The following is a 16,957-nucleotide window of genomic DNA, read 5'->3' as shown; positions in this document are numbered from 1 at the left end:
ACTCTCACAGTCCCCCTGCCTTCCCATCAACCTCAGAGACTCCACCACACTCAGAGATCCTCACCCTCTCATAGAGCCCCCTGCCCCCTCATAGCCCTACCACCACTCTCAGAGACCCCCCCCCCCCCACCACTCTCACAGTCCCCCTGCCTTCCCATCAACCTCAGAGACTCCACCACACTCAGAGATCCTCACCCTCTTATAGAGACCCCTGCCCCCTCATAGCCCCCCCACCACTCTCACAGTCCCCCTGCCTTCCCATCAACCTCAGAGACTCCACCACACTCAGAGATCCTCACCCTCTCATAGAGCCCCCTGCCCCCTCACAGCACCTCAGAGACCCCCACCACAGCCCAGCTGCCCATCACACCCCTCCTGTCGCTCTAACTCCCTACCCAAAGCCCCTGTTACACTGACACCTCCTTATATGCTGTGCTCATGTCCTTGGAGAGGAGCGGCAGTGTCACCCTGCAGCACAGAGACAGGGAATATACACCTCAGTGCAGTGTATAGAGGAGGAGGGTGCAGTGATCAGTGCTGGAGACGAGGATGGATACTGGTAATGTCCTGAGAAGAGGATGTGTTTAGAAGGCAACAAGACCTGGAAGAGGCTGGATGAATGAAGCAGATGGTGGAATGAAGGCAGTGACCATGGAGGACTGGGGGGGGGAGACCAGAGGGCGCTTAGTCACTGATGGGGAGATACTGCGCTCACTTGGACATGATGAACCTTCAGTAGTATTGGGGCATCTAAGAGAAGATGGCAGAGGCAAGTGGACAATAGGTACCAGTGTGTGTTGTCTGCATAGAGAAGGTAGTGGAGAGTAAAGGAGGTATTAGTTCACCAAGAGGTATAAGGAGAGAAAAGTTGGGAACCATAAGGACCCGGACAGATATTGGAAGGATGGGGTGACGGGTGGGTGTCAAAACTAGACATACTGAGGGAGCATTCAGAAAAGAGATGACCCTGGAAAACTAAGAGGTTAGAGTGTGGAGAAGGTGGTTAACTATATAAATAGGCACAGCAGTCAAGGGGAATAAGTAGAGATAAGTGATGCTTTGCTTTACCTGTGAGCTTCACTAAAGTGACCAACACTCTCAGAGGAGTGTAGAGCACAGAGGATGGAGAGTGGGTCAGGCGGTTATATACCAGCTTTAAGTAGTTTGGAGACAAAGGGAAGAAAGGAAAGTAGTTGGAGAGAGGTAGGGTTGATAGATTGTTCCTTGAATATAGTAGAATTAGCACATTTGAAGAGGGAAAAGTACGAATCCAGAGGTACAGGTTGAAGAAGCGAGCTAGATCTGGGCAAACAGTTGAGAGTAGGGAACAGATCAAAGGAACAGGTTGAGGGAGAACAGTGCTAAGAATTCAGGCTTCATAATGAGAAAGAACAAATGAATAGGAGAGTGGAGAAGATAAGTGTGGGGTTATGGATCTGGCAAAAGATTTCCTGACAGATAGTGAGGACTTTGCCTTTGAAGTAAGTATCACAGTCAAGAGCAGTTTGTGAAAAAGAGGTTGGCAGTGAAACAAAGATGACCAGTGTTAGTAGACTGGGTTGGTATTAGGGACTTGATTACTTTTGCTTTGTTGGTTCGGCTCCCACCAACATCTTTATGCAGACAATACCCAAATCTACGTCTCCTTCCCGGCCTTGTAATACAAATGGTACAAGTGAGAATGAGAGGAGGATTGGGACAAGGGCGTTGAGGCTCCGCTGTCTGTGCATTGGATGTGGATGCAGTATAGTAGCTTTACTTGCTCTTTAAGATGCTGAATGACCTCGATTTGAGCAGCAACAAGTCCATCCTGTGATACTTCAGTCATGCAGTCAGACATTACACGAGCTTCATGGCAGATAACCATTAATAGCAGTAATTGCTATTAGCTGCTGTCTTAACCCTTACTGTTTATGGTCTTTATTGATGAAGCTCAGCTCAGACAGATGCACAAACATGAAATATCCACAGCTTGTTGCCAGAGCACTCCTCCCCCTTCATGTTTCCTATTCTGGATAATGGAAAACCTCAGAGACATCCAGTTACCGCATATATACATGGATGTAGGCTATACACTGACAGCACTAGGGTCTTATGGATTACCTACATTAGGTTTACTTTCAGTTTATTGGCCACTGGATGCATTTAATGGTAAAATAGTAGAATTCTTTTACATTACCACACAGTAACTCCTGGGCTAAGGACAACCACTGTGATGTCTAGAAGGACGTTAGTTACAACAGCAGATATCAACCAGGGGGTCGTCAGGTCATCATTGTGCTCCGACAGGATGAAGCTCGGCCATTATGTATCACTCACAGTGCTGACGAGTGCACCGCGGTGGGGGACTGGGAATTGCGTGGCGGAGAATATGGGATGTTTCCCTCATGGATGAAGTAATACGTTAGCTAGTATGCATATAAAACTATGTTTTTGTTAAATAGGTGCGTATAAATAGCAGCATTTAGTACTGTAATGTAACAAAAATATCCTGCGTAGAGCAGATAGGCATTAGACATTTTTTTAAAGCAGATTTTGGATGGGCGTGGGGGCTCGGAACAAGAGGTTCAGCTCCCCCTGCGCCGTAAGACCTTCTCCAACAAGTATAGTAATTATATTGAGCAATTTGGATGCAAACAAAGATGACAGGAGACAATTCAGAAAAAAGGAAAAAAAAAAAACACTTTATTAAGTACACAACCCTAAAACATCCAGTATAAACCACAGTCCTCCAATAATGAAAGCCCAAAAGTTCTAAGAAGAACCAGCAATGAGAAAAGGCACAAAACAGCCAGTGTCCCCGGCGCTGCCAAACCTTCCCATCAGCAACGTACATCATCAGCATGACCCAGAGCTTGGAATAATATATTGCAGATTACAGTAGTAAGCTCCGCATGCACAGCCAGATGCACTTCCCGAAACACAACTATCTTCTGGTGTGCAGAACTTTTTGGGTGCTCAATAACAAAAGTAAATAATAGTCATCACAATTAGAAGGATTCAGGGATCCACAATCATTTTAGACCGTGTACGGAGAACGTACAGTTCACAATTATTGAGACCCTTATTGGCAGAGTTCTTCTATTTCCAATCATTTACTGACCCGAAACTTCTAACACCACCAGTTTGTGAGATGGGACATATAGAGAACTAATGAGAGACCCAGGATACGATTGTTAAAAACTACAAATAAGATTAAATAAAAACACATCAGGAGGTGACGGTACACTTAGAGGCAAGGAGTCAATGAGGTTATTCACTGAATGGCAGCGCTTAAGCAACTGAAGTCTGTTTCTTTTCCATGTCAGCCCATTACCTGGACAGAGGACAAAGGAACCCTGAGGCTGAAAACATGAATTTCAAGTTAAAGTAAAGGTTAATGGAGAAAGACAAGGAACATTCAGAGATGGAAGGAAAGTTTTCAAACGTTGAAACTTTGGTATGTGGAACTGCAGTCATCAGTAGAATGAGGAACTGCAGTCATCAGTAGAATGATCTCCCATATTACAGATGGAAAGACTGGGTGCATTAAATAAATGGTTTTCCATATCAGGGCAGCCCCACACACAATGTCAGTTACACTTAAAGGTATGGACGCTTGTCTTATTACGTCATCAGGCATGGAAAGCTGTAAGCTCACCTGGTAAGTAGCGCAGGCCCGCGGCTCTTTTCAGGTAATGGAGGATTGTGATACCTACCCCATATATAATATAGGAGTGGGCCACAAACTAAACAGAAGCATTTGTCCAAAAGTGGATGATGACCCAGTTACTGAAATAATAGAAAATACAGTAATTCCCAGCTCTCCGTCTGATGGATCTGTGACCAGCCGATGTTACCTGTAAGTGACAGCAGGTGCCGCTGTACAGAGATCACCAGGTGTCAAGTGAATATGCCCAACTGACGTATTAAATACTGGTTGTCTTATTACAATAATACGTCTTCTGAATTACGCCAATCTTTAAGAAGTGAATTAAGGCATCAACCACCCCCATTAGGTGAAACAAATAAAAACAGATTTCCGCAGACGACATCCCAGCATTCCCTGTGCTTACAAAGTGGCACAAGAAGCAGCGGTTTGGCGTCTTCAAGCACCAATTATCTAGGATCATTATGTGGCACAGAGAAACATGTCTGCTATCCGAGCCATCGTCTCATTATACAACAAGCTGCGATGGAGTCGGAAGTGATCCAGACACTCAAGAGCAGCGTCTGAGTAGCCGGATCTAATCCGTCTTTGGCCAGATAACATGACCCAAGTGTAGAGCCGCAGAATTGGATTGTGTGTGGCCAGATTACCACCCAATGACTGCGCAGGGAATTTGCAGCAAGTGGGTACAATATTATTTCTCATTAAGAGTAGATGCACTTAGATTAAGATTTAAATACAATTTAATTATTTTACCTCTTGAGGAAACATTTTCCTTAATGTATCCTGTAAGATTTAAAGGTAGGATAGTCTGAATACTTTAACACGAGTAATGAGGCCTCTATTTTTACCAGTCACAAGTATGTAGCTGCAATACACTATGTCACCAGCAGGCTGCACTGGACTTAGGATATCATTTTTTTTGTTTTTAAGTTTTTAAAAATACATTAAAAGTGATGTGAAGAAATAGAAAACTGCATTCTCTATGGCTCTTGGATAAGCATGGATTTCTTTTCAATAAACTCTGAAAACCAATAGTGCACAGACATCCATTTTCCTTGGTTTAGAAACAAACAGAATCGCTGTCATGGCTTCAGGAAGAGCACAGTGCGGGCCAAACAATTTTTTTTTTTTTTTTTTTTTGAAACGTGTCAACAACAGTTTTGGAAAGAGTCAACTCTCAACTTTTTACCCACAGCAGGACAATCAGGGCAACAAACGCAGAGATGGGATTCGCCCAGCAGGACCGCCATTCCACCAAGATTTACAAGTTTCGTCCAGGCTGATGGGTGCGAAGGACAAGTTACGTTCTCAACGGACTCTGTGAAGGCGGAGAAAACAGCTCCACCCCAAGAAGTACGACACACTCTAAAACCAGACAGGTCGGACTTTGCTTCTTGCTTTTCCAATAAGGAAATAAGTTACGTGGGGACTACAATATTTTTAGCAAGTAAGGCAAGCAGAGCCAGCTCCACATTCCCCTCGGCCCGCTCTAGGGCTAGAAGAGCATCCGGCAATGAGAACCCTGCATGGACAATCCGCTCTACAGCAGATGCTGAGGAAAAGGAGGGATCTGGCTGTGGGCCAGAAGAGATCTGTTCACCGACGAGACCCTCAGGATCAGTGCTTAGTCTTGGAAGATTGCCATCATACACATCGTTACCATTAGAGCTCAGCCGTACTTCACTTGGGGACGTTGTGTGTATTAGAGGAGATCCCAAAATATTAGATGGTTCAACGTAACTCTCCACTCCATCGGAACAAACATCAGTGGTGCTGACTGTGGTCTCTGTACACATGGAGTCTTCAGGGTCTTTGATGCAAATGTTCTCATCACACAGGGAAACCTCGTTACCAATTTCGTAGTAATTGTCGTTAGAGTCCCCCTCTTGGGAACACTCCGGATTGTTTCCCTGATCTACATCTGTAATAATAGATTCTGAAAATGCTTTCCCATCTGCTACTGATCTACAGGAACCCTGACCACTGGTGACTAATAATTTATGGAGTTCTTTCAAGGCAGTAGCCAAAGAGAAGCAGCTTTCCTGTAAATCTTGGCCAGAGATGTTTGCCGGGTTTGGGTAATCTTGCTTGGTGGTACTGTCCACTTCTTCAGACACTACATCAACGGTCATGTCATTCGAAGAAACTGGCTGGTTTTCAGCATTTTCCTGCAGCTCAGACAACCCAGCAACCGCAACATCCGTGAAAAGGCGTCTGCAGCACTCAACATCGATGGCAGGGTAAGGAATAGTCTCTGTGTCAACTTCTAATGTGTCTTCAGCACTGTCACAAAGAGCCGCCATCTTCTGCTGTCCTTCATCCACATCATAAACCAATGCAGACACAGAAGAACAAGGCAGGTCATCCGTGTGGAGCTCCAAATTAGACTGCTCATTATGAGAGGCTGTGTGGATATAGGACTCAGCGCTCTTAATAATGAAATCGTTCTGCTCAGCTTCAAGGTCTGGTACGGAGCTATCTGCAAGTTCGTCAGCAGAAGCCAATATGGACCCTGTACCCTCATCATTAGACAACGGAGAATCTGGAACTGCTGTACTTCTGTCGTCGCCAACTGAATGTCCTGACCAATGATGTGAGCTCTGGTCACCATCACAGACGGCATCTGCTTTGGGCAGGTTTGTTGGTGGCTTGCTGCTCTCGGTCGCAGTGGACAGGTTTGAGCAGTCACTGATCTGGGTGGAAATAGAATGAGCGAGGGGTGTTGAAGCAGTGCCTGAAGCATGGACGGGTTGGTGAAGTCCATCAGTTGGTGGCACCAGAGATGGACCTTCCACTGAGGTAGATTCCTTGTCTGCAAACAGAACAAAAAAAGAATTGGGGACATTATCGTGTGATGGAGCGTGTTCCATGTAATACTACCTGTCACGTGATGGAGTGTGTTACATATACTACCATATAATGTCATGAGATGGATCTTGTTCCATATCCTACTATATAATATAATGTGACGCAGCGTGTTCCATATAGCACTATATAATGTCATGTGATGGAGCATGAAACTTTCTAACAACAAAACCTATCAGGATATGGGTAGACAGATGCTGCTAAGCTGCCCGTGTTCCACTGCGTTAAGCATGGTAGACTGTGGCTGAACTGATGCTAAATTCAACGGAGAACATGACTAGCACCAAAATACTGTGCTCTTAATTGGGAACTGACTTTCCCCTAATGAGGATTTTGTTAGACCGCTTCTTGATCAATACAAGAGGGCTCCCATTCATGAAAAATACACAGGTCATATGTGACGTCACTGTTTCCTGCATTCTCAGTGATGTCACTGGATCCTAGTGACTGGATAGGCTGAACTCTCAGTGATGTCACTGGCTCCTAGTGACTGGATAGGCTGCACTCTCAGTGATGTCACTGGTTCCTAGTGACTGGATAGGCTGCACTCTCAGTGATGTCACTGGTTCCTAGTGACTGGATAGGCTGCACTCTCAGTGATGTCACTGGCTCCTAGTGACTGGATAGGCTGCACTCTCAGTGATGTCACTGGCTCCTAGTGACTGGATAGGCTGCACTCTCAGTGATGTCACTGGCTCCTAGTGACTGGATAGGCTGCACTCTCAGTGATGTCACTGGCTCCTAGTGACTGGATAGGCTGCACTCTCAGTGATGTCACTGGCTCCTAGTGACTGGATAGGCTGCACTCTCAGTGATGTCACTGGTTCCTAGTGACTGGATAGGCTGCACTCTCAGTGATGTCACTGGTTCCTAGTGACTGGATAGGCTGCACTCTCAGTGATGTCACTGGCTCCTAGTGACTAGATAGGCTGCACTCTCAGTGATGTCACTGGTTCCTAGTGACTGGATAGGCTGCACTCTCAGTGATGTCACTGGCTCCTAGTGACTGGATAGGCTGCACTCTCAGTGATGTCACTGGCTCCTAGTGACTGGATAGGCTGCACTCTCAGTGATGTCACTGGCTCCTAGTGACTGGATAGGCTGCACTCTCAGTGATGTCACTGGTTCCTAGTGAATTGATAAGCTGCATTCTCAGGAACTAGAAATTTTTCACCACACTTTCCTGCATATTGTTAACCATTTAAATTTGAAATGACAAACGAGAACAGCATTATCTTAGCTGATAAGTTACCTGCTGTACGGTCCCCCTCCTGTGCCAGATTACACACACATGCATCATGGATTCTGCTGGTCTGTGTGGATTAGGAAAGACAAAAACAGCAAACTAATATTAGGAGAACACAACAAGCCACGTGCAGTTAGTTAGTGGTCTGGGTCCTGTGTTCTTCCAGTCACATTCAAACACGTATGAATTTTCATTGCCTGTTACGGACCACCCAGCCGCATACTGCTCTGGCATCGGCTGTAGGAAGCAGACTCTGCTAATTGTCCATACAGATCAGCGTTGGAGCAGGGATTTGGGGGGTGATGAGACATCATACAGAACTATGTACAACTAGTGGGCAGAACGTAAGACACCATTGAGAAGGCAGAAGAGCAGAAAGTAAAAGTAGATTTATTTGTAGCGTTGTGTTGCTCCAAATTTACAGAATAGACATTTACATAAAAATTACCCATGAACATGCGGTCCTATTGAGAAGGTCGTCTGTCTATATGGAGGGAGAGATTTATAGAGCCATCTATCCCATTTCTATAGGGATATGGACAGGCAGATGGAACAAGCACATTACACAGACCACACCAAACACAGTGCAGGCCGTGTGGCAGGTTAATAATGTAAGAGAAAAGATTCCCAACACATGCACACAACTACACGCGTGTGCGGACAAGCCATGCATCATGTACCTGCTTCCTCAGCAGATTTCTGCAATACTTCCGCTAACTCGCGATCTGCAATCTCTTCAGGGCGCATATCCTCCCTCCCTGGGCCGTATGCCAGTCGGGCACACTCAGGAAGCTCGCCCTCGGGCAGGAAGCTAGTACGGGTGCCCGTCGTGCCAATCACTAAGACATTCTTCTCCAGGTCAATGGAACACTGCAAGAGGACACATTTAGGTCAGGATCTGCCCCTGTATCACGCACAAACAGTTGCGTCAGACATCGATCTACCTGTACCGGACATCCTCCATATCAGCGAGGAGGGGACTCTAGATCCTACCATCTATGTCACCATCACATACCTGATGTCTCTTCAGCATGTCTAGGCCGAGCAGCATGTCCATAGGCTGCTCCTCCAAGATAGAGAATGAGCAGGGCAGGAAATCACCTTCTATCTGTACCTGAGCTATAACAAATAAGAGAATTTAGTGAGCTGCAGTCTGTTCCCTATATACATTCTAAAGTATATATCTATATCAGAGACCAACAACTCCCAGGATCTGGTCCCCATACAGCCTATAGACCAGGGACTAACAACTCCCAGGATCTGGTCCCCATACAGCCTATAGACCAGGGACTAACAACTCCCAGGATCTGGTCCCCATACAGCCTATAGACCAGGGACTAACAACTCCCAGGATCTGGTCCCCATACAGCCTATAGACCAGGGACTAACAACTCCCAGGATCTGGTCCCCATACAGCCTATAGACCAGGGACTAACAACTCCCAGGATCTGGTCCCCATACAGCTTATAGACCAGGGACTAACAACTCCCAGGATCTGGTCCCCATACAGCCTATAGACCAGGGACTAACAACTCCCAGGATCTGGTCCCCATACAGCCTATAGACCAGGGACTAACAACTCCCAGGATCTGGTCCCCATACAGCTTATAGACCAGGGACTAACAACTCCCAGGATCTGGTCCCCATACAGCTTATAGACCAGGGACTAACAACTCCCAGGATCTGGTCCCCATACAGCCTATAGACCAGGGACTAACAACTCCCAGGATCTGGTCCCCATACAGCCTATAGACCAGGGACTAACAACTCCCAGGATCTGGTCCCCATACAGCCTATAGACCAGGGACTAACAACTCCCAGGATCTGGTCCCCATACAGCCTATAGACCAGGGACTAACAACTCCCAGGATCTGGTCCCCATACAGCCTATAGACCAGGGACTAACAACTCCCAGGATCTGGTCCCCATACGGTCTCTAGAGTTTTACACCACTTGGCAACGTTTTAAGATTATTTTGTATCATGCAATGAAAAAATATGCTTCAGGGAAGTTAAACTCACCCAGATGCACTCTGCCGATGATTTTCTGCGTGCCGACCCCCTTAGCTATCCCGGCCCACCGTCTGTCTACTAGTCTCATGATATGGCACCGCTCCGCACAGGCCTGGCTCATTATTGTCATCTGGGCACCTGCCATGAGAAACAGAAAACGGTGACTCCCCTGAGGCCATGAAGACCCCAATTCCTCAGATATCCTCACTGCCGGCTGGTCCTCACCTGAATCTACGAACGCCTTTACGGGGTAACCATTCACCTTGCAGTTAATATACAGCATCACCACCTGGCCGAAGCTCTCAGGAGCCTCCTCCATCGCGATGGTCATGTTCTCCTCGATGTTCTGCTGCCTGAGGGGAGAACCGTACAGGTCATGGAGAGTCTCCAAATCACCCCACAACGGGATCTGCGGGGGCTTTCACAGGAGATGCACGTCCATAAGCAGGGGTTATAAATAGCTGCTTACACTGTCTAAGCCACAAATAGACATCACCTGAGAACTGTCCTTAGTATGAAATATAACATTATCTTGCTATGCATAAAATTATTCTGATAACACCTACATGCCCAGTGATCCACAAAATATACAATCAGAGTACAGCAACTCGAGCTACAGCCGAAACTGAACACGGTCCTCTGAACCAAACCAAGGCTGCTGCCAAAGGTGATGATGTATCATGGTCTATTGTTACTAACTGGTTTCCAGATAGAGCAGGATGATGTCACGATATCAACAAGAGGGAATAAAGTCCCTCACAGGAAATGTGCGCCTCACCTTATGTCTTCCTCTATCTTAGCCTGCGCTTCCAGGTCGAAAGGGTCCGCGGAGAAAAGGCGTATCCTCTCCTGCTCCCGCCTGGCTCTCTCCTGTTGTTGCTCCAGGAGGACCTTAGTGAATTTCTCTGCAGGAGACATAAAATCAGCTCACGTAACGTACAGCGCCCCCCCTCCCCCCCAGGAAGCCACACCCAGACACGGGGAGACATCACTCACCCAAATCTCCGCTCAGCAGCGCCTCGGCCAGAGGTGGATTCCGCTCTTTCAGCAGCGACAGCTCATGGGGATTGGTCAGCAGCATTTCCCGTAGCAGAGCAGGGTTATCCAGCCCCTGAGGAAACGATGTGGAATCTGGAGCAGTCGTGTTGGGCTGGGGAGAAGCCGTTTGTCTGGAGGTCCCGGGAACTGCGATGCTGCTGAAGTCTATCCTGGGTAACCCTGAAGAGAGCACAGAACCCAGCATTATCACCACAAAGGGAGCATCTAACAAAACCTATACACCTCAGGCATGTAATGGGAGGTCAGATGCACTGTTCAGGGTCACCCTGCAGCTGGTACAATAGAAGTATAACCCCTTCATTACAGACAGCTGAAGCTCCTCCTACACCAAATAGGGTCCTTATGGGATCTCATACAGGTCATTAAGGTGAGTTACTGGGACATTACTGGCCCTGCCCCATTTATTATTTCACCAATCCAAAGCGAGCATTTCTGCAGAGCTGTCACTCAAACTCTGCCTGCTTGGTGAGAGAAGCTCCACCCCCTACGGCATTAGGGTGAACAAGCATGGCGACCATTCTTCTGTTTACTCCATAATTCCCCGATCTGTCCTTAAACCCTCCACACATGGAATGGAAATATTATCTGACAGGTTGGTAGATGTGGCAGAAGGTGTGATCAGCCGGACAACGATCGCAGCAAAGGGTGTAATGTCATTACAGGTAACCAGCGGAGCGGGTTCTGGCTTGTATGTGCCTCTCTCATCCCATGTGATCGCAGCAGCGTACCTGGAAACTGCGCTGCAGGCCGCGTCTCTGTGGGATCTTTCTGACGCAAGACCACCACGTCGCCATCTTTTAGCCCATAGGACGTCAATGATCTCTGGTTGTCTGTCAGCGGCCTCTCTGCATAGATGATCTGAAAGAGAACAGTGTGAGCCCCACATTATTACTGGCAGGACACAGAAGACGCTGTGACTATGGAAAAGGTGAGGACCTCAGGCACCTCTCGTTCTGCAGATGGTTATCCCAGACGATGATGTTAGCTTCATTAAATAATCTCATTCATTATTGAGGACAGGTAACGTCACATTACTGAAAGATGCATTAAGCGTTATAGCAGGAAACATGCGAGTGGTACAATCATCATCAGCTATTTATATAGCGCCACTAATTCTGCAGCGCTGTACAGAGAACTCATTCACATTAGTCCCTGCCCCATTGGAGCTTACAGTCTAAATTCCCTAACACATGATAAAGCAAAAAGTATTTTTAAAGTCTTCTGAAGTAAGTATGAAGTCTTTATTCCTTTCACATCAGATGTGGACACCTCCAAGCAAAGAGCGGTGGGGGCAGCACGGTGGCCTAGTGGTTAGCACTTCTGCCTTACAGTGCTGGGGTCATGAGTTCAAATCCCGACCATGGCCTTATCTGTGTGGAGTTTGTATGTTCTCCTCGTGTTTGTGTGGGTTTCCTCTGGGTGCTCCGGTTTCCTCCCACACTCCAAAAACATACAAGTAGGTTAATTGGTTGCTATCAAAAATTGACTCTAGTCTGTGAGTGTGTGTGTATGTCTGTGTGTATATTAGGGGAATTTAGACTGTAAGCTCCAATGGGACAGGGACTGATGTGAGCAAGTTCTCTGTACAGCGCTGCGGAATCAGTGGCGCTATATAAATAAATGGTGATGATGATGTGTCATGGTGCAGACAAGTACAAGCTTTTATACATTTTAACAGCATATGTTAGACAAAGATCTATAATCTTATTTACAATATGCTAATATGGTAAAGAAGTTTCTATAGAACATTGTCTCCCTTGAGATAAGGAAACCACATAAACCAACATTGTTATAATTGTTGGGATCCCAAATCTCACTTCACTTTATTTAGTTTGACCTTTCTCCTTGTTCTTTAAACTTATAGGTAAATAAGATTGTCCTTCTGCACTAAGAATACATCTGCTCAAACCATGTCACCCGCTGACCCCTTCCAGCTGGATTCTGAAAAGAACAGAATTGGACACATAAAACATAAGAATATTGTATTGCTTAATTGAAACAATATTAACCATAAAGAGTCAATATTGTGTCAGTCAGGTTGGCTTCCACATCACACAGACATGCAGCGAGAGAAGGGTCAAATTGTTAGCAGCCAATCAACCTACTAGTATGTTTTTGGAGTGTGGGAGGAAACCCCAGCGCACCCTACAATGACCGTTACTGTAGATATTCTGGTATGAGAAGAACATATATCCACTACTTCTTTTCTCCCAGATGGACAGTCCACTTACAATGTTTATACCCAGTGTAATCTAGCAGAACATATACCAGACACATACACACATAGGCTGCTGATCATAAATCACTGATCAGTAATTAACGGAGGATCACTGCAGGAGAGCACAATAAATCAGCCATATGTTTCTGGAGATTACCCTATAAACTGTCTGCTAAACCTGGTCAGCTGCTCCTTATCCATCTACAGACAACAACTCCTCCCTTCATAGGGCTCTCTCTCCTCAGTACTGTAATCTCCTTATATTGCAGGATATACCAGATGTACACACTCCACCAACTGCATCACTCATCATATCCCTAGATACACGTCTCACTGCTAATGTGTCCTGCAGAACCTCACCGATCACCTTTATAGTAACGTTCAGACTGGAAGGTGGCCAGGGACCCCGCTCCCCGCACCCAGGGACCCTGCCGCTCCCCGCACCGAGGGACCCCGCTCCCCGCACCCAGGGACCCCGCCGCTCCCCGCACCCAGGGACCCCGCCGCTCCCCGCACCCAGGGACCCCGCTCCGAGCTGTCAGACTATACCTGCTACTGAGCCAGCTTCCTCAGTGACACAGATCTCCTGCTGTGCTGCCGGAGGTGGCATATACCATGAAGACTATATATCAGGGCCACAGAGGGCCCCTGACTTGTAGGCATTGTACAAGGCGTTATGTAGCACAGTAATACCATGAGAGTAGAACTACCGACGTGTGTACAGTAGGGATCAATGAGTGATAGGGCTGCTGTGATGGGAACGCCCCAGACCTTACACCACATTCTGTATGAACAAGTTATAAGGAGCCAGGAATAGCCCCAAACCTGGAGTTATCCAGAGTACTGCAGTACTAATGTGGGGGCTGCAGTACTAATGTGGGGGCTGCACTCTCTCCACTGATGTCCTTCCCTGTCATACACAAGTCAAAAATCCCCAGACCTCCATGAGGAATGAAGTGCCCTGTCCTGCACACAGATCTCTCCCCCCCCCCCCTCCACTCTCCCACACACACAGATCTCTCCCCCCCCCTCCACTCTCCCACACACACAGATCTCTCCCCCCCCTCCCTCCACTCTCCCACACACACAGATCTCTCCCCCCCTCCCTCCACTCTCCCACACACACAGATCTCTCCCCCCCCCCCTCCACTCTCCCACACACACAGATCTCTCCCCCCCCCCCTCCACTCTCCCACACACACAGATCTCCCCCCCCTCCCTCCAGTCTCCCACACACACAGATCTCTCCCCTCCTCCCTCCACTCTCCCACACACACAGATCTCTCCCCCCCCTCCCTCCACTCTCCCACACACACAGATCTCTCCCCCCCCTCCTCCAGTCTCCCACACACACACAGATCTCTCCCCTCCCCCCTCCTCCAGTCTCCCACACACACAGATCTCTCCCCCCCCCCCTCCTCCAGTCTCCCACACACACAGATCTCTCCCCCCCCCCTCCTCCAGTCTCCCACACACACAGATCTCTCCCCCCCCCTCCTCCAGTCTCCCACACACACAGATCTCCCCCCCCCTCCTCCAGTCTCCCACACACACAGATCTCCCCCCCTCCTCCAGTCTCCCACACACACACATCTCCCCCCCCCTCCAGTCTCCCACACACAGATCTCTCCCCCCCCCCTCCTCCAGTCTCCCACACACACAGATCTCTCCCCCCCCCCTCCTCCAGTCTCCCACACACACAGATCTCCCCCCCCTCCTCCAGTCTCCCACACACACAGATCTCTCCCCCCCCCCTCCTCCAGTCTCCCACACACACAGATCTCCCCCCCCTCCTCCAGTCTCCCACACACACAGATCTCTCCCCTCCCCCCTCCTCCAGTCTCCCACACACACAGATCTCTCCCCCCCCCTCCTCCAGTCTCCCACACACACAGATCTCTCCCCCCCCCCCTCCTCCAGTCTCCCACACACACAGATCTCTCCCCCCCCCCTCCTCCAGTCTCCCACACACACAGATCTCGCCCCCCCTCCTCCAGTCTCCCACACACACAGATCTCCCCCCCCTCCTCCAGTCTCCCACACACACACATCTCCCCCCCCCCTCCAGTCTCCCACACACACACACATCTCCCCCCCCCCTCCAGTCTCCCACACACAGATCTCTCCCCCCCCCCTCCTCCAGTCTCCCACACACACAGATCTCTCTCCCCCCCCCTCCTCCAGTCTCCCACACACACAGATCTCCCCCCCCTCCTCCAGTCTCCCACACACACAGATCTCCCCCCCTCCTCCAGTCTCCCACACACACACATCTCCCCCCCCCCCTCCAGTCTCCCACACACAGATCTCTCCCCCCCTCCAGTCTCCCGCACACACAGATCTCTCCCCCCCCCTCCAGTCTCCCACACACACACAGATCTCTCTCCCCCCCCCTCCTCCAGTCTCCCCCACACACACAGATCTCTCCCCCCCCCCCCTCCAGTCTCCCACACACACAGATCTCTCCCCCCCAGTCTCCCACACACACAGATCTCTCCCCCCCTCCCTCCAGTCTCCCACACATACAGATCTCTCCCCCCCCCCTCCAGTCTCCCACACACACAGATCTCTCCCCCCCAGTCTCCCACACACACAGATCTCTCCCCCCCTCCCTCCAGTCTCCCACACACACAGATCTCTCCCCCCCCCCTCCAGTCTCCCACACACACAGATCTCTCCCCCCCAGTCTCCCACACACACAGATCTCTCCCCCCTCCCTCCAGTCTCCCACACATACAGATCTCTCCCCCCCTCCCTCCAGTCTCCCACACATACAGATCTCTCCCCCCCTCCCTCCAGTCTCCCGCACACACAGATCTCTCTCCCCCCTCCCTCCAGTCTCCCACACACACAGATCTCTCTCCCCCCCCCTCCTCCAGTCTCCCACACACACAGATCTCTCTCCCCCCCCCCCTCCAGTCTCCCGCACACACAGATCTCTCCCCGCCTCCTCCAGTCTCCCGCACACACAGATCTCTCCCCCCCTCCTCCAGTCTCCCACACACACAGATCTCTCCCCCCCTCCTCCAGTCTCCCACACACACAGATCTCTCCCCCCCCCCTCCTCCAGTCTCCCACACACACACAGATCTCTCCCCCCCCCTCCTCCAGTCTCCCACACACACAGATCTCTCCCCCCCCCTCCTCCAGTCTCCCACACACACAGATCTCTCCCCCCCTCCTCCAGTCTCCCACACACACAGATCTCCCCCCCCTCCCTCCAGTCTCACACACACACAGATATCTCCCCCCCCTCCCTCCAGTCTCACACACACACAGATCTCTCCCCCCCCTCCTCCAGTCTCCCACACACACAGATCTCTCCCCCCCCCTCCTCCAGTCTCCCACACACACAGATCTCTCCCCCCCCCTCCTCCAGTCTCCCACACACACAGATCTCTCCCCCCCCCTCCTCCAGTCTCCCACACACACAGATCTCTCCCCCCCCCTCCTCCAGTCTCCCACACACACACAGATCTCCCCCCCCTCCCTCCAGTCTCCCACATACACAGATCTCTCCCTCCCCCTCCAGTCTCCCACACACACAGATCTCCCCCCCCCTCCTCCAGTCTCCCACACACACAGATCTCTCCCCCCCCCTCCTCCAGTCTCCCACACACACAGATCTCTCCCCCCAGTCTCCCACACACACAGATCTCTCCCCCCCTCCCTCCAGTCTCCCACACACACAGATCTCTCCCCCCCCCTCCTCCAGTCTCCCACACACACAGATCTCTCCCCCCCCCTCCTCCAGTCTCCCACACACACAGATCTCTCTCCCCCCCCCCCTCCTCCAGTCTCCCCCACACACACAGATCTCTCCCCCCCCCTCCAGTCTCCCACACACACAGATCTCTCCCCCCAGTCTCCCACACACACAGATCTCTCCCCCCCTCCCTCCAGTA

General features: G+C 49.7%; 2 protein-coding genes across 2 annotated transcripts; both read right to left on the bottom strand.

Moving 5' to 3' along the window:
• Positions 1-2,656: 2,656 nt before the first annotated feature.
• RSC1A1 (regulator of solute carriers 1) lies at positions 2,657-6,522 on the bottom strand. The gene has a single exon (XM_075194431.1). It carries the CDS (start codon positions 6,520-6,522, stop codon positions 5,071-5,073), a length of 1,452 nt encoding a protein of 483 aa, XP_075050532.1. The 3' UTR covers positions 2,657-5,070.
• LOC142132624 (protein DDI1 homolog 2-like) lies at positions 6,334-11,719 on the bottom strand (the record flags this gene model as incomplete). Its single annotated transcript, XM_075194430.1, has 9 exons — positions 6,334-6,464; positions 7,770-7,830; positions 8,444-8,633; positions 8,779-8,882; positions 9,785-9,913; positions 10,001-10,128; positions 10,554-10,680; positions 10,772-10,993; positions 11,563-11,719. Coding segments are annotated over 8 exons (1,074 nt in total), but the record flags the coding sequence as incomplete, so codon positions are not given.
• Between the last annotated feature and the right edge of the window lie 5,238 nt (positions 11,720-16,957).

The sequence above is a fragment of the Mixophyes fleayi genome, unplaced genomic scaffold (genome assembly GCF_038048845.1).
Source record: "Mixophyes fleayi isolate aMixFle1 unplaced genomic scaffold, aMixFle1.hap1 Scaffold_3628, whole genome shotgun sequence".
NCBI classification, from domain to species: Eukaryota; Metazoa; Chordata; class Amphibia; order Anura; family Limnodynastidae; genus Mixophyes; species Mixophyes fleayi.
Note: the sequence above shows the minus strand (reverse complement) of the source record. Positions and strands in the feature narration are given on the sequence as shown.

Bases quoted from the DNA above. Each gene is read 5' to 3' on its own strand.
- RSC1A1 (XM_075194431.1), bottom strand. From the start codon at position 6,522: ATGGAACACGCTCCATCACACGATAATGTCCCCAATTCTTTTTTTGTT.